This window comes from Moschus berezovskii, chromosome 8 (genome assembly GCF_049115385.1).
Source record: "Moschus berezovskii isolate FMDL1 chromosome 8, NW_MosBer_1.0, whole genome shotgun sequence".
NCBI classification, from domain to species: Eukaryota; Metazoa; Chordata; class Mammalia; order Artiodactyla; family Moschidae; genus Moschus; species Moschus berezovskii.
Window position 1 is genome coordinate 54312055 of NC_142467.1, and position 25199 is coordinate 54337253.

General features: G+C 38.6%; 1 protein-coding gene across 2 annotated transcripts in view; it reads left to right on the plus strand.

Moving 5' to 3' along the window:
• LARS1 (leucyl-tRNA synthetase 1) overlaps nucleotides 1–25199 on the plus strand; it is a 74160-nt gene that overhangs the window by 31861 nt on the left and 17100 nt on the right. For both annotated transcript variants that reach the window (XM_055428731.2, XM_055428729.2), the window contains exons 14-24: nucleotides 628–768; nucleotides 4435–4512; nucleotides 8143–8228; nucleotides 8323–8388; nucleotides 8620–8702; nucleotides 9101–9239; nucleotides 11395–11607; nucleotides 13007–13064; nucleotides 15072–15135; nucleotides 19769–19952; nucleotides 24760–24850. In XM_055428731.2, coding sequence (XP_055284706.2) covers nucleotides 628–768; nucleotides 4435–4512; nucleotides 8143–8228; nucleotides 8323–8388; nucleotides 8620–8702; nucleotides 9101–9239; nucleotides 11395–11607; nucleotides 13007–13064; nucleotides 15072–15135; nucleotides 19769–19952; nucleotides 24760–24850 — 1203 coding nt within the window. The remainder of the gene's footprint in view (nucleotides 1–627; nucleotides 769–4434; nucleotides 4513–8142; nucleotides 8229–8322; nucleotides 8389–8619; nucleotides 8703–9100; nucleotides 9240–11394; nucleotides 11608–13006; nucleotides 13065–15071; nucleotides 15136–19768; nucleotides 19953–24759; nucleotides 24851–25199) is intronic.

Sequence of the window (25199 nt, forward strand, 5' to 3'; positions counted from 1 at the left end):
ATTACTAGTGAGTAATTTTCATGGAGACTCCAGAAGACTTAATATAAATCAGAAATAAGACCATCCATAAATTTAGTTGTTTACATCATTTTGCTGGCTTCCCAGGTGACACTAGTGGTTAAGAATCTTCCTGCCAATGCAGGATACATAAGAGACTAGGGTTCGATCCCTGAGTCTGAAAGAGCCCCTTGAGTAGGAAATGGCAACCCACTCCAGTATTTTTGCCTGTAGAATCCCATGGAGAGAGAAGCCTGGCAGTCTGCAGTCCATAGGGTTGCAGAGAGTTGGACATGACTAAAATGATTTAGCACACATGCATGCATCATTTTGCCAGTTTTGAACATTATTCAGTAAATTTTATGCCCAGTGAGGCCTTGAGAGCTGTGGAAGCTATATGTGTAGTGAGGAAAGGACAGAGTGGGGGTTGGTGCAGAGAATTTGGGTGGTTCCTATGGACAGTAGAAAGATAGGTTCACATCTGGATGTTTTCCCTAATGTTTGGAGCTGACCTAATGATTTATAAAATCTCATATGACTTCATTGGACAGTGGAGGCAAAGGACTATGCCCATAAGGCTGTTTTTATGTTCATTCAGTGTGAATAGTTTCACATTTCTCTTTTATGCAGGTGCCAATCATTGAAATCCCAGATTTTGGAAAGCTTTCTGCTGTAACTATATGTGATGAGTTGAAAATTCAGAGCCAGAATGACCGAGAAAAACTTGCAGAAGCAAAGGAGAAATTGTACCTTAGAGGTTTTTATGATGGTGTAAGTAATATTTTTATTATTTTTGTTTGATTTACGTACTCCATGATCTTTGATTTTCTTCTTAGTGATTTAGAAAAAAATATAGAAAAATTTAATACGATTTCAGCCGTGTCCTGATTTGAGAGGGATTACTGTAAGATAGGAACGAAGCTAGTGGAGGTGATGGAATTCCAGTTGAGCTATTTCAAATCCTAAAAGATGATCCTGTGAAAGTGCTGCACTCAATATGCCAGCAAATTTGGAAAACTCAGCAGTGGCCACAGGACTGGAAAAGGTCAGTTTTCATTCCAATCCCAAAGAAAGGCAGTGGCAAAGAATGTTCAAACTACCGCACAATTGTACTCATCTCACACACTAGCAAAGTAATGCTCAAAATTCTCCAAGCGAGGCTTCAACAGTGTGTGAACCGAGAATTTCCACGTGTTTAAGCTGGATTTAGAAAAGGCAGAGGAACCAGAGATCAAATTGCCAACATTCGTTGGATCATTGAAATAGCAAGAAAGTTCCAGAAAAACATGTACTTCTGCTTTATTGACTATGCCTTTGACTGTGGATGACCACAAACTGTGGAAAATTCTTAAAGAGATGGGAATACCAGACCACCTGACCTGCTTCCTGAGAAATCTGTATGCAGGTCAAGAAGCAACAGTTAGAACTAGACGTGGAACAATGGACTGGTTCCAGTTTGGGAAAGGAATACGTCAAGGTAGCCTACTGTTACGCTGCTTATTTAACTTATATGCAGAGAACATCATATAAAATGCCAGGCTGGATGGAACACAAGCTAGAATCAAGATTGTTGGGAGAAATATCGATAACCTCCGATATGAAGATGACACCACCCTTATGGCAGAAAGCGAAGAGACACTAAAGAGCCTCTTGATGAAAGTGAAAGAGGAGAGTGAAAAAGTTGGCTTAAAACTCAGCATTCAGAAAACTGAGATCATGGCATCAGATCCCATCACTTCATGGCAAATAGATGGGGAAACAAAACAGGGACAGACTTGATATTTTCTTGGGCTCCAAAATCACTGTAGATGGTGGCTGCAGCCATGAAATTAAAAGACGCTTGCTCCTTGGAAGAAAAGTTATGACCAACCTAGACAGCATATTAAAAAGCAGAGACATTACTTTGCCGACAAAGGTCTATCTAGTCAAAGCTATAGTTTTTCTGGTAATCACGTATGGATGTGAGAGTTGGACCATAAAGAAATCTGAGTGCCGAAGAATTGATGCTTTTAAAGTGTGGTGTTGGAGTAGATCTTGAGAGTCCCTTGGACAGCAAGGAGATCCAACCAGTCCATCCTAAAGGAAATCAGTCCTGAATATTCATTGGAAGGACTGATGCTGAAGGTGAATTCCAATACTTTGGTCACCTGATGCAAAGAGCTGACTCATTTGAAAAGACCCTGATTCTGGGAAAGATTGAAGGCAGGAGGAGAAGGGGATGACAGAGGATGAGATGGTTGGATGGCATCACCGACTTGATGGACATGAATGTGAACAAGCTTCAGGAGTTGGTGATGGACAGGGAAGCATGGTGTGCTGCACTCCATGGGGTCGCAAAGAGTCAGACATGGCTGAGCGACTGAACTGAACTGAACTGATTGTAAGATTATGTTCTTCTCTTTTCAGATTTCTTTTTTTAAATCTATTTCTGTCCAGTAGTATTACAGAAGTTCCATTTTTGTGCCCCTAATCTCTGAGTGAATTTCTCAAGATGTTTAAGGTTAGTTTGTCTTATTATGCAGTACACACCAAAGGTTTATTGCATGGACAATACCCAGTCCCTTGGCTCTCTTAATGAGATGAAATTTTAAATAAGCAGTTTCATTCGGTTCATTAATTTACTTGTTAATACAATTACTATATGCCATCTTAGCACAATTTTTGAACCTCTCTTTTCTCCTTAATTGTACATATGTTAATCTGGCTTACATTTCCATGGAAAGAAGGTGAGGCTAGTGAAAGTAAAAACCCAGTCAAGTTGTTAGTGACTTGAAGTTGAAATGAAGATTTTTAAGGCTGTAAATGAGAATGTTTTTTACTTTTGCTTTCTATTTCTCTGTATGACCAAATATTGTTTATACGTCTTTTTTAAAACTCAACTCATCCATGTTTTGGATGACACTAAAAGCCAACACTAATATAGCACTTACATATTCACTTATTTACATCTCAAAATGACCTTGCAAAGTAGGCACTTATTCCCATTTAACAGATAAGGAAATTGAGGTACTAACACACTAAGTAATTTACCCAGTATCAGCCAGATAGCCAGGTCAAAGCAGAGCTGGAACTCAAACTAGGCCACTTGGCTCTAAGATTTGTGCTGTTAACCCCTGTGCCATGATGATCAATAATCTATAATTTCATAATGATGAATTAAATAGATGTGGAGCATTTTGGCATGTTGGAGGATTGGGAGCTGAAAATAGAAAACATGTCTTTTCCACTTAAGGTAGAAAGTATTGGGAATTCCCTGGTGATCCTGTGGTTAGGACTCTGCATTCTCATTGCTGAAGGCCCAAGTTTGATCCCTGGATTGGGAACTAAAATCCTATAAGCTGTGAGGTATGGCCAAAAAACCTCCCAAACCTCAAAAAGATAAAACCTATTTGAAAGAGTCAAGAGGAATAAGATAGATGGAGGTCAGTATCAGCCGAAAGGGGATGGTGTCTTAGCTCTGTGACAGCAATGGGCAAGGCAATACTTTGCCTGAGAATTAAATCTCCCCATTACATTAAAGGCAGAGTTGAGATACTGTAGGCCTTCCTCTCAGACCCAAGTTTATCACATGGCCAGGGAAAGGGAATGCTTGCTGGCAACAGACGGAGTTGAAAAGAGAAGCCTAACTGGGGCTGAGCTGCATTGGCTCCGTTCCTTCCCCCAAACCCTTCAGGAATGATGTGAGTTAGGGCAGAGGAATTCTCTCCACATGGAAACCTAAGAAGTGGGAAGGAAGTGAACTTTTCTTTCTAATCATGTTCATAATATATATCCTGCTGCTGCTGCTAGGTCACTTCAGTCGTGTCTGACTCTGTGCGACCCCATAGACGTCAGCCCACCAGGCTCCCCCGCCCCTGGGATTCTCCAGGCAAGAACACTGGAGTGGGTTGCCATTTCCTTCTCCAAAACCATTATGCTAGGAGATATTAAGACACAAAGGAAAAATGCTGCAAATGCTGCATGATTCCACATATATAACATGCCTAAAATAGTCAAATACAAAGAAAAACAGAGTTTACCTGGGGTGCATCACTTATCAGGTACAGTTATAGTTCCAGAAACAGATAGTGGTGATGGTTAAACAACACTGTGAATGTATCTTAATGTCATTCAATTGTATGGTTAAAGTGATAAATTAGGTTATATATATTTTACCATAATATTAATAAATTTTAAAATGATAACGTATTATCCAAAGACCCTATTTAGTGAGTCTTTCATTCCATATCCTAGTTACACTAAAAAGAAAACAAGTGTGTTATAAGTATTAGTTGTCCAAGCTGTGCCAAAATAAAGATGTATGGTTATAAATGTGATAAATTTCACACTAAAAATATCTTGGTTGTTTGGGGAAGTAAGTTTAGGTAGGAGAAAGTTTAAGGGGTGACCCAAAGCAAATTTTAATTGTATGTGTTTTTACACTTCTTATCCTTTTAGGTAATGTTGGTGGATGGATTTAAAGGACAGAAGGTCCAAGACGTAAAGAAGACTATTAGAAACAAGATGATTGACACTGTATGTAATAGACTATCCTCTGAAGGCTGTTTTAGAAGAGCTTTTAGTTCATAGACTTTACAATGTTAATTAGCAATTTTCTGTAGTAGAACCTGGAGCTGTATTAAAGATATAATTTTATTTACATATAAAATTGAAGACCTGTTTAATAATAGCAATTCATTTAACCTGACCATCCCACCTGTAATGTTGATGAAGGTAGTGTTCTAAAGTTGGCATGTGTAGATTACATACAGCGAACTTTAATGATGCTTTCAGGCAGTGACCATTTGCAGTACTGGTAGTTAACAACAATTCTTTCTGTAGTGCTTTACTTTTTGCTTTCATCCTTTCCCCCCCTCTTCATTTTTGTTGTAATTTTTTTGTTGTTGTTGAGTTACTTAGCTGCTGAACTTTTGAAATTGAATTTTTGTTTTTGATAGTTATGTATACCCGTAATACAGAGAGACTGTGGTCTGTAAGACTTATTAAAAAAAGGCAGCAGTTTCCTCTCCATTCATCCACATCCTCTTAAATTTCTCTTCCTTGGACAGGCTTACTTTCATCTGTTTTGTTATTTCTTTTAATATCTCCACCTCTCTTACAGATCTCTAAACACTTGTAGTATAATTAAAAAATTTTTCAGTTTTAGGCATTAGCCATTGATTTCCTGCTATGAAAGATCAAGATTTAACTCTTCTCCAACCTGTGTCTTCCCCTCTAACCTCACATTTGTATATACTTCTTCATCCCACATCTTCCTAGTATAGGTATAGTATAACTCAGGTTAGAAAGGTAGTCAGTGTGTTGAGACATGGCTGATCCATAACGTAGTATACAATGAGAACTTCTCTTCCTCAGCTTTTGGTTTTCCTTGGAGTTAATAACTGTCTTTTTTTTCTTTTTCTACTTTTTTTACTTTTAAATATAATTACAGACACTTCATAACCAAACTCGTCCAACTGTTTATTTCTCTTCTCTATACTTTCAAACATATCAGTGTACTATTGTTTACATCTTAGAGAAAGTTCTCCCAGAGCCTTCCAGCCTGTTGTAGTCATCCGGACTGGTTGCTTACTGTCGGCGTGCACAAATGTCATCTGGGATGTTCCTCCACTGTTACTTAGGGTTTCGTTTGTTTTTCTTGAGTTGGATCTACTTGATCCCATGGCTGCTTCTTTCTTATTTACTTTCTTGTTCAGTTGAAGCTCTGCCTCTAGAAATGTTCCTGGAAAAGGGTACCTGGAAGGTAAATTTTGTGGCCTTCCATATCTGAAATATCTTTATTCTGTCTTTATACTTGAATGCTTGGATGTAGGATTCTGGGTTAGAAATAATTTTCCCTTAAAAATTTAAAGGCCATTACCCATGGTGTTATGGTTCAGTGATGCTGTTAAGAAGTCCAAAACCATTCTGGTATGGCATGATCTATGTCTCCGGCCTCCCCCCTGCCCCCCCACGCCCCAAGCTTATAGAATCCTCTCTTGTGAAATTTCGTGATGATTTATTTGGTGTAGATTAGTGTTTATTCATTATCCTGGGTGTAGGATTGGCTCCTTCAGTCTGGAAACTTACGATTTTCAATTCTGAGAAAATTAACTTTTTGTTTAATTGTTTTATCCCTTCTTATTCTTTATTTTTGTTTTCGGAATTCTTACTATTCAGATATTGGCTCTGTTAGACTCTGGAAGTTCTTTTGCTTTTCTCTCTGGGGGAGTCCCTCAACTTTTTCTTCCTATGAATTTTTGTGCATTTGTTTGCTGTGTGTTTTTTATACCACCTCCACATGTGCATGTATGTATAAATAAATATTCCTAAAAGATCACTAAATTTTTTTCTTTGTGTAGAAAATTTCAAACATAAAAAAGTGGAGTAGTGTAATGAATTCCTGTATACCTCTTACTCAGCTTAAGCATTTACCAACTCAACCAGTTTAAGAATTTATTCTTGTTACCTGATTTTTTGTGATAGGATGCTGCAATTCTTATTTCATGAATATGAAATTTTAATTTCTTATTAGTCTGAGGAAGACTATTGATATTTAAGAGTGCATACAAAAAGATGTTTGGAACCTTTTTGGATATAGGTAGGACTTGTCACTGGGCTTCACTGGGAGAGATCTGGAAGATCCATTTGGGCCAGAGGGAAGCCCTGATGTTAGCCTTGATGTTAATTAGGGCTTTGTGGTTTGTTAGATTCCCCTCAGAAGATTCTTCAGTTTCTGGCTTAAAGGGTCTCAGCTAAGTGAGCATTCTGGTAGCTAACATGAAGGAAGATTGCTGGGGTGGATATCAGCACCCATGTGCTGACTTTCTCTTAATCCCCTTCTTTACACTATGAAACCCATTCCCTCAACTTTGTCCTCCGCTTGGGAGACTCTGTGTTGTCCTCTCCGGAGTGTAAACCCTCATTGCTCTCCAGGCACAGGGAGAGGCAGCTGCCCGTCTGCATAGTGTGGGATTAGGGCATCTGGTTCTGACTTCTTTAAAAGACTTCATTAAGTCTTCCTCTTTCCAGCCTCAAGTTACCTCCTTTTCCAAAACTGTCTTGTGCCACAAATCTCGAGTCTTCTGGAGGTTCTGTAATGCAAGTGAAGTGAAGTGAAAGTTGCTCAGTCGTGTCCAACTCTTTGCAACCGTATAGACTATACAGTCCGTGGAATTCTCCAGGCCAGAATACAGGATTATCCGATAGCCTTTCCCTTCTCCAGGGGTTCTTTCCAACCCAGGGATTGAACCCAGCTCCCCGCATTTAGGCAGATTCTTTACCAACTGAGCCACAAGAATTCAGCTTTCTCTTCTGTGGTCTTAGGATTCAGCTAGCTTCCTTTGGTCCACTAATACAACTGTCAGTCATTCTGCTTTTTAGTTTCCAAATTTGGTTGATGTTATATCTTCTCCCATTCTTGTCTTTGTAACTTCATACCATTAAAAAGAAAATCTCTTTGTTGTCATTTTGTTACAATTTTGAGAAGGAGCAGAGTTAATTAAATGTCTGTTTTTAATTTACCATTGTTAAACCAAAGTCCTACCTGTTTCAGTGTGAAGAGCTTGTGTTAAAAACATAGAGCAGTGAATCATTTTATGAATAACAATGCTGAATCTTATTTTAAAAAATTATCCTATCCTAATGAGCTTGGGATTGTAACACCTTAAGAGATATTTGTTTTAATACTTTAAAAACAGTAAAATTTATGGTCAGTTTTCTAGTGGTAATTTTTCATGATACTATAAATCTTTAGTAATGTTATTTTCCATATCTAGTTTTCATGCATGTGTTTTTTTAAAGGCAGTTGTTCCATGCATTCAGTTTCCTATTTTTATGTTTTTCTTATAACAAAAATAGAAGGCTGCCATAGCCTTCAAACCGTAGCGGTAGAAGCTGTTAAACATCTTTTACTCTGCAAAGGAATAAGCTGTACCTAGGGAAGGTGATCCACCTGATAAAGATGCAGGCCTTTTCAGAAACAAGTGATATACAGAAAGAAAGGCAAGTAACTTCTACTCTGGGAAGAGGGAAAACATAGTGAAAACTTGCAATTTAGTTATTGGTGGTAGAGCATTTTTTTTAAAGTTACTTCTTTTCTTATCCTTGAGGAATAGAGATTGCTTTGACGTGGTATCTGACATATTTTTATTTACTTTCATCTAGGGAGATGCGTATATTTACATGGAACCAGAGAAACAAGTTATGTCCAGGTCTTCAGATGAATGTGTTGTGGCCCTGTGTGACCAGTGGTTAGTTTCTCTTGTAGATAGCAAGCAGAAATTTTCTTCTGTCACTTTGCTTATCCTTGACTTTTTTGTTTTTAATCAATTTGTCCACTCCCAGGTACTTGGATTATGGAGAAGAGAACTGGAAAAAAGAGACATCCCAGTGCTTGAAGAACCTGGAAACGTAAGATGGGAGAAGGTGCTGGGGAAGGGGAAGTGTTAGTTGCTCAGTCATGTCTGACTCTGTGAGTCCATGGACTGTAGCCCGCTAGGCTCCTCTGTCCATGGAATTCTCCAGGCAAGAATACTAGAGTGGGTTGCCATTCCCTTCTCCAGGGGGAAGGGGAAGGAGATTAGAAATAGGGAAGACAATGAAGCCGAAGAGGAGAGACACTTTATATTCTGCTCTGTCCAGGTACTGTGAGGAGACTAGGAGGAATTTTGAAGCAACCTTAGATTGGCTGCAGGAGCATGCTTGCTCACGAACTTATGGCTTAGGTAAGCAAACTTCATATTTTTCCATTTGAATGACTTTGCCAGTTATACAACAAGTTAACACTTTGCCTTTTCCCCTTCTCTTCGATTGTTTTTCTGAGCTGGAAGTGAGAGGTTTTTGGTTAGAGAGTGAGAGAAACTAATATCGGGTCGCCTGTCCTATTCACCTGATGGTAGAAGTATCGAACCCATATAGTTTTATGGTACAGTTTTTTTTAATAGAAAATTTCTAGAGCTTCAACATTTAAAAAAAAATTTATCAGTTTATATTAGTCAAGTAAATTTAAGAACCTACAGAAGTAGCTTTGTCAGTGCTAGAGACCTGCTTTTGAAAGTGTGAATTCTGGGATGAAGTGTCTCTTAGATTCCTCTTGCATGAATTTTCTTCCTCTTACTTGTAGGTACTCGTTTGCCATGGGATGAGCAGTGGCTGATTGAATCACTCTCTGACTCCACTATTTACATGGCCTTTTATACAGTTGCACACCTGCTGCAGGGAGGTAACTTGCATGGACAAGCAGAGTCTCCGTTGGGCATCAGGTAAATGGATAGGGGAAGAAAGGTAATTTGTTAGCATGAGATGTCATCTTTTGATTTATGTATCGAAAATGCTTTTTTTTTTAAAAAAAAAATTATATTTGGATGCATCCGATCTTAGTTGAGGCAATATCTTTGTTGTGGCATTCCGGATCTTTAGATCCGGTGCAAGGACTTTTCAGCGCTCAAGCTTTCTCTCTAATTGTGGTGTGCAGGCTTCAGAGTGCATGGGTTCTATAGTTGCAGAATGTGGGCTTATTTGCCTCTTAGCAAATGCGATCTTAGTTCCCCAACTAGGGATTGAATCCATGTCCCCTGCATTGGAAGGCAGATTCTTAACCCCTGTACCACCAGAGAAGTGCCTGAAAATACTTTCTAATAATTTGTTTTTATAAGAATTCATTTAGTGGAATTTTGTCATGATGTTTTTGCTGTTGAATTGAGAAAATCTCACACACTAGAAAAGTCATGCCCAAAATTCTCCAAGCCAGGCTTCAGCAATACATGAACCGTGCACTTCCAGATGTTCAAGCTGGTTTTAGAAAAGGCAGAGGAACCAGAGATCAAATTGCCAACATCCGCTGGATCATGGAAAAAGCAAGAGAGTTCCAGAAAAACATCTATTTCTGCTTTATTGACTATACCAAAGCCTTTGACTGTGTGGATCATAATAAACTGTAGAAAATTCTGAAAGAGATGGGAATACCAGACCACCTGACCTGCCTCCTGAGAAACCTGTATGCAGGTCAGGAAGCAACAGTTAGAACTGGACATGGAACAATGGACTGGTTCCAAATAGGAAAAGGAGTACGTCAAGGCTGTATATTGTCACCTTGCTTATTTAACTTATATGCGGAGTACATCATGAGAAATGCTGGGCTGGAGGAAGCACAAGCTGGAATCAAGATTGCCAGGAGAAATATCAATAATCTCAGATATGCAGATGACACCACCCTTATGGCAGAAAGTGAAGAATAACTAAAAAGCCTCTTGGTGAAAGTGAAAGAGAGTGAAAAAATTGGCTTAAAACTCAACATTCAGAAAACTAAGATCATGGCATCAGATCCCATCACTTCATGGGAAATAGATGGAGAAACAGTGGAAACAGTGTCAGACTATTTTTTTGGGCTTCAAAATCACTGCGGATGCTGATTGCAGCCATGAAATTAAAAGACGCTTACTCCTTGGAAGGAAAGTTATGACCAACCTAGACAGCATATTGAAAAGCAGAGACGTTACTTTGCCAACCAAGGTCCATCTAGTCAAGGCTACGGTTTTTCTAGTGGTCATGTATGGATGTGAGATTTGGACTGTGAAGAAAGCTGATTGCCGAAGAATTGGTGCTTTTGAACTGTGGTGTTGGAGAAGACTCTTGAGAGTCCCTTGGACTACAAGGAGATCCAATCAGTCCATTCTAAAGGAGATCAGTCCTGGGTGTTCATTGGAAGGACTGATGCTGAAACTCCAATACTTTGGCCACCTCATGCAAAGAGTTGACTCACTGGAAAAGACCCTGATGCTGGGAGGGATTGGGGGCAGGAGAAGGGGACGACAGAGAATGAGATGGCTGGATGGCATCACCGACTTGATGGAGGTGAGTTTGAGTGAACTCCGGGAGTTGGCGATGGACAGGGAGGCCTGGAGTGCTGTGATTCATGGGGTTGCAAAGAGTCGGACATGACTGAGTGACTGAGCTGAACTGAATAAATAACCCCTCTGTTATCCACTCTTTATTCTCATGGGAGTCTCTTGTTCTCATTTGTTACTGTAAACATTAAGAAAGCAATTTCTGGGACTTCACTGGTGGTCCAGTAGTTAAGAATCCACCTTGCAATGCACAGGATGCGGGTTCAATCCCTAGTTGGGGAACTAAGATCCTACATGCTGAGGAGCAACTAAGGCCGAGTTGTGCAACTACTGATCCTGTGTGCCACAACTAGAGAGTCTGTGTACTGAAATGAAAGATCTGGCATGATGCAGTGACAATCCCCCGTGCCACAGCTAAGACTCAACACAGCCAAATAAATGAATAAATAGAATAAATACTTTAAAAAAATTGATTTCTGCTTCATGGTTGGATTAGAATGCTGTTTATTTTCAGAGAAACTATATATATATGTTCTGTTGTTGTTTATTCGTTACTTTTGTTTTAATACAGACCACAGCAAATGACCAAGGAGGTTTGGGATTATATTTTCTTCAAGGAAGCTCCATTTCCTAAGACTCAGATCCCAAAGGAAAAATTAGATCAGTTAAAGCAGGAATTTGAGTTCTGGTACCCTGTGGATCTTCGAGCCTCTGGCAAGGATCTTATTCCAAATCATCTTTCATATTTCCTTTATAATCATGTGGCTATGTGGCCAGAAGAATGGTGAGTGCTAAAAAAGATGTGAACTAAATGTATTGATTATTGACAACGGTTCCTTGTGGCTTCAAATATACTGATGTTATTGCAGAGGGTATAGTTAGATTTGCCCATACGTTCTTTTTCTTACATTAAATGTACTGAAGGAGAAAGCACACCTTCTCCTGTTATATCCAGAAATTCTCATACCTGTTTTGAGCTGCCAAAGCATTTCACATTTCAGATACTTTGACGGTCAATCAGTAATTCGCTTGACCTATTACATGATTTGTTTGACCTGTTAAGATGCTGAAATAACAGGCAATTTCAAACAGAGCCTAGGTCATTAGAATGGGAAGGAAACATCCCTTTAGAGCTGAGAGCCCCAAGTTTCCAGTATTAAATCATGGTAATCTGACTAGAATCTGGATCAGAGATGCATTTTTAATACCATGTGCTCAAGAGTATTCCTTCTGTCATCTTCCCTTTTGACCCAGACATGTCTTTGTGTCTTTCTCTCCTGTCTTCAAGTAGCTGAAGAAACAAACCCCTCCCACTATTCAAATTTTAATTTGCAGGACCAAAGTAATCTCATGGAACTTCTTGTATTTAGGGTGAGATTGCATTTAGAATGAGATTACATTTTCTTTCTCAAGAATAAAAGAGAGATTTTGAAGAAGAGGAATAAAATAAATCTGATGTGGTTCTTGTCATTGAATTAGTTTTCTCTATTGGTTTAAATGTGTCTTTGAGAAATCAGGTGTCTTAGAAGTACTTGTAAAGTAACATGGTTGAATATTTATCCTGTTGCATCAAGTTTTGGACATATATGAGGGTGTTGAAAATTATAGATTAAGTGGTAGCTTCGGGTGCTTATGTTACCACTGTTATAATCACTTTTAGTAACTCATGTAATTTTCACTGCAACTTTTTGTGGAAGATGATCTATCCCTGGTGGCACAGTGGGAAATAATCCACCTGCAATGCAGGAGATGTGGGTTCAATCCCTGGGTTGGGAAGATCCCCTGGAGAGGAGAATAGCAACCCACTTCAGTATTCCTGCCTGGGAAGTCCCATGGACAGAGGAGTCTGATGGGCTACAGTCCATGGGGTTGCAAAAGAGTCAGACGCAGCTTAGTGACTAAACAACAAAGATCTTTTTATATCTATATATATAGCCCGGCCTGTATTTTTAAGATAGTTCATAGTATTTCATCGTATGCCTCCTGCACCATAATTTATAAACCAGTCCTTTACTAATGGATACTTGTTTTCATTTGATTCCTGTTATAAACTGGACTCAATAAATATCCCTGCACATTTGCCTTAAGAAACTTTTATGACTCTTAGCATTTACCTCAAGTTTTTAAGGCTAAACCATAATCTTTAAATTTTATTTTCTGTCTTTAAACATTTGCCTGTCAAGTGATAAATGGCCTGTAGCTGTGAGAGCGAATGGACATCTCCTCCTCAACTCTGAGAAGGTAACACTCATTACCTCTTGAAACGTTAGAATTCTGCAGAAATATTTTTCAGATTTAGGATGTTGTACTTTCTTCAAGAAATAAAGAATATGAAAATCAGAGAGTTAAAAATCTTGCATTTAAAATTTTTAGTACTACCAATGTAAATTAAAGATTTATCTTTAAAATTGAGTGAGTGGAGTAGATAGTATTAATTGAGAGGCAGGATGGGGAAAACTTTCCTATATAATAATTGTATTAGAGTGGCAAAGAGTGACAAATTGTTACCAGAGAAGAGAGACAGAGAAAGGGACAGGAAATATAAAGATTCTAGCTTTGTGACCCTACAATATCTTTCTCATTAAGTTGAGAAAATAATTTGGTGGTTTTTGCTTTTTACTGTGCCTAGCCACTAAATTAGCATAATAGAATTTTGGAGTCTGTAGGATTATTTAAGTGTTATTTAATGCTTTTTTCTAGACTATATATCTTTCCCTATACTACTGCAACTTCCCCTATTGCTACTAATGACACTACAGTTATCCTAGTAGTATCATAGTAGTATAATGATAGTACATATATTAATATATATGATTTTTTTAATGCTTCATAAGTATCTGATTATTCAGTATCCTCAACAGGAGTTATGCCAACCTCTTGACAAGCCCTTTTTTGCCCCTGTAATGCCTTTGTGCACATGAGAAGGGGCACACTTCCTCAACTAAACGCAGAAATTAAATTACAATGTTCTTTATATCTCATTAATAACAATTCTAATAAGTTGGACTTGTTCCAACCATTGAATCGTGCTATATCTGATGAAATATTAATGATCAAATAATATCATTGCTATGTCATAATGAAAATAGTTATAGATTTAAACAAATAGCAGATGATATGAATTGCAAAATGAGATTTTTTTTTAACCAGTGCCCTAACAGGGAATAAAAAAGTTCATTTACGTTAACCTCTACATTAGGCTGAAAAATAGCTACTTTATAGATTTTGTTAAATCAACAAGGACTTTTGATTGTTGAACTCATTTTTTCTTTGTAGGTCAAAGTGGAACTGTATATATATTTACGTATATATGTGTGTGCATGTGTGTATATGAGAGTACAAATATAAATCCTGCTATTAATATAACACGATGTTTCCTTTGGTCTCCATATTGTTGTGTTATGCATACACTGTATATCCCTGGTAGAGGGCTTTCCTGGTGGCTCAGACAGTAAAGAATCTGTTTGTAATTCAGGACATCCCAGATTCAATCCCTGGATCAGGAAGATCTCCTGGAGAAGGGAATGGCCCCACTCCAGTATTCTTGCCTGAATTCCATGGACAGAGGAGCCATAGGGACATGACTGAGCGACTAACACTTTCACTTAAGTTTCATACTCATTTTATTATAAGATTTTATTGCTCTGTAGTAGAAACTTGATAGAATGGCCACTTCACTTTGGTGTTAGCAAAGTTACCAAGACATAGAAGTTTTTTAAACAGTAAAGATTGCTGGGCTGTGCACAGTGCCTACTTACTTGTGCTGCCCTAAGGCAGAGCACAACTTGAGTAAGCAACTATTATGACCCTAATGACAAGAAGTTTCCTAAAGCCCTAATTTTGACCTAATGAGCTTGTCTATTCATTTTGAATGACTCTAATTGTTATATAGCTCTTATAACCAGCTGAAGTGTTCCATAGTTATAGTGTAATCATTCCACATGTCTAAACCAATTCCCAAGCAACAGTTAGTTAATGGAAGGAGTCATGGACTGAGTGTCACACAGGAGATGCTATCCTAGCTTTGTCACTGACTAGATTAATTACTCAGGCAAGTCATTGTATTGACTGGGTTTCAGTTTTCTCCTCTGTAAAATAAGTGTAAGGTGTCTTTTTCTTTGCATGTTTCTAATCTTTTTTATCTTTATCTAATGTTGTAGCCTGCTCATTTAATTTGATGTGGCTGAGCTAGTTTATTTTATTTATATATACTCTTACTAAAGCCTTATCATTGACTTTCTTTTTCAGATGTCAAAATCCACAGGCAACTTCCTCACTTTGTCCCAAGCTGTTGATAAATATTCAGCCGATGGTGAGTATACGTTTTTGTTATTGCTGTTGCTTAGTGTCCCCCGGAGAAGGCAATGGCAACCCACTCCAGTACTCTTGCCTAGAAAATCCCATGGATGGAGGAGCCTGGTAGGCTGCAGTCCGTGGGGTCGCTAGGGGTCGGACACAACTGAGTGACTTCACTTTCACTTTTCACTTTCACACATTGGAGAAGGAAATGGCAACCCACTCCAGTGTTCTTGCCTGGAGAATCCCAGGGACGGGGGAGCCTGGTGGGCTTCCGTCTATGGGGTCACACAGAGTCGGACACGACTGAAGTGACTTAGCAGCAGCAGCAGCAGCAGCAGCAGTGTCCCCAGTTCTCTTCAGACTGAAGAAGGCAATTAGCATTCTTGTTTCAGTTTCATTGCTTTTCTCTTTAGCTTTTACCAATACTTTGAAATATTCATGTTTTCTTTGTGTACAAGCAACAGAATTTTAAAATATAAGAATTGCTAATATCTGTTTAGAAACAAATTAAGCTAAGCTTATTAGAGTCTTCTTTCAAAGGGAACTCACTGTTAGTGCTACCTGACTTGATCCTAATTTCATGCTGAGGTAAGTTGCTTCAATCATGTCCAACTCTTGGCGACCCTATGGATTGTAACCACCAGGCTCCTCTGTCAGTGGAGTTCTCTAGGCAAGAATGCTGGAGTGGATTGCCATGCCCTCCACCAGGGGATCTTTCCAACTCAGGGATTGAGCTCACATCTTTTATGTCTCCTGCATTGGCAGGTAGGCTGTTTACCAGTAGTACCACCTGGAAACCCAATTTCATGCTATTTCTAAAATTAAATAGTTGGTTTGTAGAGACGTTAAGCATATAGGAAGCTTTTTCAAAGTATTTTCTCTATATACATATAAATGAATTGAACCTAGAAGCCTTCATTTTTTGGAAAAATATGTTTCCCCTGACTTGATTACTATTTCATTTAATCATTACTGTGACAAGAGAAAAAATGCACTATCTAACCTGAAGGAGCCAGTCCTTCCTTATGTAACCTAGTCTTTGGTCATCATGGCACTTACTTTTGTTGATCAAGGCTACCACAGTTTGAGACTACTCAAAGGGCTGGGGAAGAACTAATTGAAGTTACTTAGAAAAACAGTATTTTGACAACATTGTAAGACGAAAAGAACTGTATACATATTGTAGTTAGTTGTTTTTTTTTTTTAAATAAGTGTATATTAGCAGTTCTGAAACTTTTATGTGTTTACTGGGATTGAACAAATATTGTGGGTGAGAGCTCAGTGTCAGAAGCTATAAATAAGTTAGGAGGAAATGCTCAAATGAACTCCCTGATGTTGGATTGGAATTGGCAATATCAGCATAAACTCATGGGTTTTATTTTTTATATAGACAGACATAAAAATAAAAATAGGTACTTCCCTGGTAGTCCAGTGGCTAAGACTGTCTTCTCTCAATGGAGGGGACTCCAGTTCGATCCCTGGTCAGGGAATTGGATCTTACATGCCGCAGTGGAGATTGAAGATCCCGCATGCGGAAACTAAGACCCAGTGCAACCAAATATTATATAAATATTTTAAAAAATAAATAAAAATAAACAGATTTATGTGTGGGTTAGTATACATGCATTTATTTCCTAGTTTTGCTGAGAGAGCCTGTGGATACTGAAACACTAGTTAGCAGTGAAACACCTGGCATTCAGATCTTGGTTTCTAAATACCATTCTCTAGTAAAAGGAACTAGGGTTCCTAGGAGCAGTGATTGATATGAGGTCTGGAGTAGGGAAAGTATAAAATGAGCATGGAATATTTTATGATGCCAGAAAATGAGGAAATGTTTCAAAAAGGATGGGGAAAGTTTGAAAGGGCACAGGAGCCACCTTGAAGGGGCTCCCAATTGCCCAAGCAAGAACTTTTTAAGAGACAAAGTAAATAATGTAGTATTGAATTATAACCCCATGCATAAATTAAATATTCATGAACCCATAGGGATATATAGTAATAATTGAATAAGTGAGTGGGGGAGTGGGGACTGTTCTTCTTTTCAGAAGAATTCCAAGTAATAAATGTGGAAGGATTGAGTGAAATATAAAATCATCATTAGAGAAACATTATAGTAATATTGTCACTGCAAGATCCATCAATTCAGTTCAGTTCAGTCGCTCAGTCATGTCTGACTCTTTGCGACCCCATGGACTGCAGCACGCCAGGCTTCCCTGTCCATCACCAACTCCCGGAGCCTATTCAAACTCATGTCCATCTAGTCGGTGATGCCATCCAACCATCTCATCCTCTGTTGTCCCCTTCTTCTCACGTCATCAATCTTTCCCAGCATCAGGGTCTTTTCAGATGAGTCAGTTCTTCGCATCAGGTGGCCAAAATAGAATTTCAGCTTCAGCATCAGTCTGTCCAATGAATATTCAGGACTGATTTCCTTTAGGATGGACTGGTTGGGTCTCCTTGCTGTCCAAGGGACTCTCCAGAGTCTTCTCCAACACCACAGTTCAAAAGCATCAATTCTTTGCCACTCAGCTTTCTTTGCAGTCCAACTCTCACATCCATACATGACTACTAGAAAAACTGTAGCTTTGACCAGACAGACCTTTGTTGGCAAAGTAATGTCTCTGCTTTTAAATATGCTGTCTGCTGCTGCTAAGTTGTTTCAGTTGTGTCCGACTCTATGCAACCCCACAGACATCAGCCCACCAGGCTCCTCTGTCCCTGGGGTTCTCTAGGCAAGAACACTAGAGTGGGTTGCCATTTCCTTCTCCAATGCATGAAAGTGAAAAGGTGAAAGTGAAGTCGCTCAGTTGTGTCTGACTGTTCGCGACCCCATGGACTGCTGCCTACCAGGCTCCTCCATCCATGGGATTTTCCAGGCAAGAGTACTGGAGTGGGTTGCCATTTCTTTCTCCAATATGCTGTCTAGGTTGGTCAAAACTTTTCTTCCAAGTAGCGTCCTTTAATTTCATGGCTGCAGTCACTATCTGCAGTGATTTTGGAGCCCACAAAAATAAGTCTCTCACTGTTTCCCTTGTTTTCCCATCTATTTGCCATGAAGTGATGGAACCTGGTGCCATGATCTTAGTTTTCTGAATATTGAGTTTTAAGCCAACTTTTTTACTCTCGTCTTTCACTTTCATCATGAGGCTCTTTAGTTCTTCTTCACTTTCTGCCATAAGGATGGTGTCATCTGCATATCTGAGGTTACATCAAGATCCATCAATGGTTGCCAAAATCAATGGATGAAAGTTTAGGGAAAAAAACCAAACAGGTTATTTGCATATTCTCAAAGTATCTATCCCAAGATACTTGTTAATCACAAAGGGAAAAACTGTAACTTCACAGTGGAAAGATTGGCAGACACTACCTGACCACATGAGGAGGCTTTGCTATAGCAATAGTAAGTCATATCAGTGTCATGTACCTCCCTGATAATGAGGCACTGAGAAGACATACAGCATCATTCTTGTGATATTCTTGCCAAAAGTTCATAACCTCCGTCTAATACGCAGAAACATCAGACAAACCCAAGTTGGGAGAAATTCTGTTAAATTCCTGAGTACCCATCAGTAGTCAAGGTCCAGGACAGACTGAGAAACTGTCACAATTTGAAGAGACCAAGGAGATAAAACAGTCAGATGCAAGGTGGGGTTCTGGATTGAGTCCTAGAACAGAAAAAGGATATTAGAGAAAATGCTGGTGAAATTTTGAATTAAGTCTGTAGTTCAGTTAGTAGTGTCATACTGATGTTAACTTCCTGCTTTTTTGAAACTGTGGTTATGTAAGTTGTTAACATTAAGAAAGTCTGGTAAATGGTGAAATGTTTATCCTCATCTTTTGCATCCTTGCTGTAACTATAAAATTATTACAATATAACAAGTTAAAAAGTGTGTTCAGCTTCTTGTGTATTCTAAAGGATATTTAATGCATCATAATTTGATATCACATATTCTCATCTCCTCCTTTAAGGTGCAGATGGTAGCATACTATCCATACTATTCTGAAATTTGCCTTTTTTACTTCTGAGTTCATATTTGAAGTCACTTCCTGTTGATACATTAAAGTTTCCTCACTCTTTTACTGCACTATAGTCTTCCATTGCAAGGATGTCTTGTAATTTAATTGATTAGAGTCTTATAGATGGGTGGGTTTTTTTTTTTTTAATATTTTAGGATGGAAGATTTTGTTTTAAAAATTGTATTTTGTTAGTAAGAAACTTAGAATAATTTGCTTTTAGAAGTAAGATAATATGTATTTGTGCACACAAGGTACCGCGCTGTTTTCTTATGCATTAAAATAATCATAATATTTTACTGCCTTTAAGTGAACCTGAGATGTTGATAGGGATATCTTTCCTGAGTTTATCATTTTTTCCTCTGCCTCATTAAAGATCACTTTATCTCATTAGCACAACATGCCTGAGAAGAAACGCATATTGATGCTGAGTGTATGCAAATCAATATAGAAAATTCAAATATTTTAACATCATTATGGATTCTGCTTTTGGTGATCTTTATTTTTGCTGTTGATCCATGCAGTGGTTTAAAGCACTTGCTGTTTCTTAATTTATATGTGGGCTTGGCAGTGTACCACTTGTATTCAGTAACTATTTTAAAATCATCGATTAACTTTTTTTCTTCTTCAAGGAATGCGCTTGGCTCTAGCTGATGCTGGTGACACTGTTGAAGATGCTAACTTTGTGGAAGCCATGGCAGATGCAGGTATTCTCCGCCTATACACCTGGGTGGAATGGGTGAAAGAAATGGTTGCCAATTGGGATAGCCTAAGAAGTGGTCCTGCCAATACCTTCAATGATAAAGTTTTTGCCAGGTAATTACAGTCCCCAACCACTTTTAAAGAGTTGCTTAGTCCTGGTGTATTTTTAAATTTTCTTTTTTTTTTTTTTAACTCTTAAATTAGATGTTAATAATAGCCACTCTTCATTGAAAGCTTACTTGTGCTGGGAACTGTGTTAAGTACTTTGCATCCGTTATCTGATTTTAGCCTTATAGCAATTTTGTATGATAAAAATATTAGCTTTCTTTCTTTATTTGGCAGCGTCAGGTCTTAGTTGAGGCATGTGGGATCTTTAATTGCAGCATACAGGATGTTTTATTAATAGTTGCAGCATGCAAACTCTTAGTTGCAGAATGTGGTATCTTGTTCCCTGAGTAGGGGACTGAACCCGAGCCCCCTGAATTGGGAGTGTAGAGTCTTAGCCACTAGACCACCAGGGAAGTTCTCAGTTCAGTTCAGTCGCTCAGTCGTGTCCAATTCTTTTGACCCCATGGACTGCAGCACGCCAGGCTTCCCTGTCCATCACCAACTCCTGGAGCTTCCTGAGACTCATGTCTATCAAGTCGGTGATGCTAACCAACCATCTCATCCTCTGTCATCCCGTTATCCTCGTGCTTTCAATCTTTCCCAGCATCAGGTACTTTTCCAAGGAGTCAGTTCTTTGCATCAGGTGGCCAAAGTATTGGAGTTTCAGCTTCAACATCAATCCTTCCAATAAATATTCAGGACTGATTTCCTTTAAGATGAACTAGTTGGATCTCCTTGCAGCCCAAGGGACTCTCAACAGTCTTCTCCAACACCACAGTTCAAAAGCATCAATTCTTCGGCACTCGGCTTTCCTCACAGTCCAACTCTCACATCCAAACATGACTACTGGAAAAATCATAGCCTTGACTAGATGGACCTTTGTTGGCAAAGTAATGTCTCTGCTTTTTAATATCCTGTCTAGGTTGGTCATAACTTTTCTTCCAAGGAGCAAGCGTCTTTTAATTTTATGGCTGCAGTCACCATCTGCAGTGATTCTGGAGCCCAAGAAAATAAAGTTTCTCATTGTTTCCATTGTTTTCTTGTCTATTTCCCATGAAGTTATGGGATCTTAGTTTTCTGAATGTTGAGTTTTAAGCCAATTTTTTCACTCTCTTTCACTTTCATCAAGAGGCTCTATAGTTCTTCACGTTCTGCCATAAAAGGGTGGTGTCATCAGCATATGTGAGGTTATTGATATTTCTCCCGGCAATCTTGATTCCAGCTTGTGCTTCTTTTGGCGCAGCATTTCTCATGAGGTACTCTGCATATAAGTTAAATCAGGTGAGTGATAATATGTAGCCTTGATGTACTCCTTTCATGATTTGGAACCAGTCTGTTGTTCCATGTCCAGTTCTAACTGTTGCTTCTTGACCTGCATGCAGATTTCTCAGGAGGCAGGTCAGTCTGGTATTCCCATCTCTTGAAGAATTTTCCACAGTTTGTAGTGATCCACATAGTCAAAGGCTTTGGTGTAGTCAGTAAAGCAGAAGTACATGTTTCTCTTGCTTTTTTGATGATCCAGTGGATGTTGGCAACTTTATCTCTGGTTCCTCTGCCTTTTCTAAATATAGTTTGAACATCTGGAAGTTCACGGTTCATGTACTGTTGAAGTCTGGCTTGGAGAATTTTGAGCATTACTTTGCTAGTGTGTGAGATGAGTGCAATTGTGCAGTAGTTTGAGCATTCTTTGGCATTGCCTTTCTTTGGAATTGGAATGAAAACTGACCTTTTCCAGTCCTGTAGCCACTGCTGAGTTTTTCCAAATTTACTGGCATATTGGCATATTTCCAAATTTGCTGGATAGGGAAGTCCTAGCTCTATTTTATAATTAAATAAATTGAAGCCTAGAAAAATTTTAATTTTTCATTAAATGCCTCAAAGCTAGTCATTTCAGACTTGGGATTTGAATTTGTTTCTGTCTCCAAAGCCTATTTTCATGACCATTGCACCATGCTGTCTTGTGTTAGAGGAGGACGGAATGGTTAAAGGAAAAGTAGCTTAAAGAAAAGAATTGTTTTTTTTCTCTTTCTTCATTCATAAGATATATATCAGTCTCTTTGTATCAGGAACTATCCTAAGCACTGGTGTTACAAAGATGAGTTAGGAGCTGATCGTTCATTGTAGTCTAGCAGGAGAGAAAAACAATTCTCTGACCAATTACAAGTATAATAGTAGGAATAGAGTGAATTTAGAGGAGGTGGTATATGAGTTCTGAATTTCTTGAAAAATTAAACTGAAATTTTGAGGAGGAGGAGAAATCCATGTAAAGAGTATGGTATTTATTTGTAGTGTGTGGAGGGCAGAAGTAGGAGATCAGAGAAGTTGGGGCCACATTAGGCCAAATTCTGAAGGGCCTGAGGTAGCATAAGGAATATCGTTTTTATTCCAGTGTCCATTGTTTAAAATGCAACAATTAAACCTGACTACAGTCTTACTAAAGGTCTTTTCATATTACAGTTTGGACTTCATAATAAAGTTTATTGTGTTGTCATAAATAGGATCTCTAAGCAGTGTCATGTATTGCTGAAGCCTGGCTTGGAGAATTTTGAGCATTACTTTACTAGCGTGTGAGATGAGTACAATTGTGTGGTAGTTTGAACATTGTTTGGCATTGCCTTTCTTTAGGACTGGAATGAAAACTGACCTTTTGCAATCCTGTGGCCACTGCTGAGTTTTCCAAATTTGCTGGCATATTGAGTGCAGCACTTTCATAGGATCATTTTTTAGGATTTGAAATAGCTCAACTGGAATTCCATCACCTCCACTAGCTTTGTTCGTAGTGATGCTTCCTAAGGCCCACTTGACTTCACATTCCAAGATGTCTGGCTCTAGGTCAGTGATCACACCATCGTGATTATCTTGGTCGTGAAGATCTATTTTGTACAGTTCTTCTGTGTATCCTTGCCACCTCTTCTTAATATCTTCTGCTTCTGTTAGGTTCCTACCATTTCTGTCCTTTATCGAGCCCATCTTTGCATGAAATGTTCCCTTGGAATCTCTAATTTTCTTGAAGAGATCTCTAGTCTTTCCCATTCTGTTGTTTTCCTCTATTTCTTTGCATTGATCACTGAGGAAGGCTTTCTTATCTCTCCTTGCTGTTCTTTGGAACTCTGCATTCAAATGGGAATATCTTTCATTTTCTCCTTTGCTTTTTGCTTCTCTTCTTTGCACAGCTATTTATAAGGCCTCCTCAGACAGCCATTTTGCTTTTTTACATTTCTTTTCCATGGGGATGGTCTTGATCCCTGTCTGCTGTACAGTGTCATGAAACTCCGTCCATAGTTCATCAGGCACTCTGTCTATCAGATTTAGTCCCTTAAATCTATTTCTCACTTTCACTATATAATCATAGGGATTTGATTTAGGTCATATCTGAATGGTCTAGTGGTTTTCCCTACTTTCTTCAATTTAAGTTCAAGCTGGTTTTAGAAAAGGCAGAGGAACCAGAGATCAAATTGCCAACATCCGCTGGATCATGGAAAAAGCAAGAGAGTTCCAGAAAAACATCTATTTCTGCTTTATTGACTATGCCAAAGCCTTTGACTGTGTGGATCACAATAAACTGTGGAAAGTTCTGAAAGAGATGGGAATACTAGACCACCTGACCTGCCTCTTGAGAAACCTGTATGCAGGTCAGGAAGCAACAGTTAGAACTGAACATGGAACAATAGACTGGTTCCAAATAGGAAAAGGAGTACGTCAAGGTTGTATATTGTCACCCTGCTTATTTAACTTCTATGCAGAGTATATCATGAGAAATGCTGGGCTGGAAGAAGCACAAGCTGGAATCAAGATTGCCGGGAGAAATATCAATAACCTCAGATATGCAGATGACACCACCCTTATGGCAGAAAGTGAAGAGCAACTCAAAAGCCTCTTGATGAAAATGAAAGAGGAGAGTGAAAAAGTTGGCTTAAAGCTCAACATTCAGAAAACTAATTTCATGGCATCTGGTCCCAGTCACTTCATGGGAAGTAGATGGGGAAACAGTAGAAACAGTGTCAGACTATTTTTTTGGGCTCCAGAATCACTGTGGATGCTGATTGCAGCCATGAAATTAAAAGACGCTTACTCCTTGGAAGGAAAGTTATGACCAACCTAGATAGCATATTAAAAAGCAGAGACATTACTTTGCCAACCAAGGTCCATCTAGTCAAGGCTATGGTTTTTCCCGTGGTCATGTATGGTTGTGTGAGTTGGACTGTGAAGAAAGCTAAGTGCTAAAGAATTGATGCTTTTGAACTGTGGTGCTGGAGAAGACTCTTGAGAGTCCCTTGGACTACAAGGAGTTCCAACCAGTCCATTCTAAAGGAGATCAGTCCTGGGTATTCATTGGAAGGACTGATGCTGAAGCTGAAACTCCAATACTTTGGCCATCTCATGAGAAGAGTTGACTCACTGGAAAAGACCCTGATGCTGGGAGGGATTGTGGGCAGGAGAAGGGGACGACCGAAGATGAGATGGCTGGATGTCATCACCGACTTGATAGATGTGAGTTTGGGTAAATTCCGGGAGTTGGTGATGGACTGGTAGGCCTGATGTGCTGCGATTCCTGGGGTCGCAAAGAGTCGGACACGACTGAGCGACTGAACTGAACTGAACTGAAGCAGTGTCAGATGACAGTACTCAAGTAGATAGACAGTGGGAGGCTATAATAGTTTTAAGGAACACAAAAATAGTTTTGTGATAGAGCAGTCTTAAATGTTTCAGCATTGTTCTCATATTACTGTTTTATTAGTATATGTGGAAGTTTTTTTTGTACCTATATATACTTGCCTTTAAACTCAATTACCTTTTTTTCCATACTCCATAGTGAAATGAATGCAGGAATTATAAAGACAGATCAAAACTATGAAAAGATGATGTTTAAAGAAGCTTTGAAAACAGGTTTTTTTGAGTTTCAGGTAAGCTGTTAATTCTTTTCATAGCTATAAAATAGTCAGTGTGAATATATACATTTCTTGTTTTTCCTCCTGATGTAGCATAATGACTCATCTTTTAAGTGGAGAGTGAAAATTTGTAAAGTCTTCAATAAATTATGATTTTAAATAGTTTTATTTGGTACTTTTCCTATTATATTCCTCTAAATAATTCTGTTCCTAGTTGAGCTGTGAGTTAATTGAGTTAAATCTGAAAATTAGTCCTATTTTCCAGAAAAGCATTTTAAAATTGATTAAAAAAAAAAAGGCCTAATTGTGAACTAATTGCTGTTAGTTTGAAAGCAGATGTTTTCTGAAATTTTCCACAAGGTGT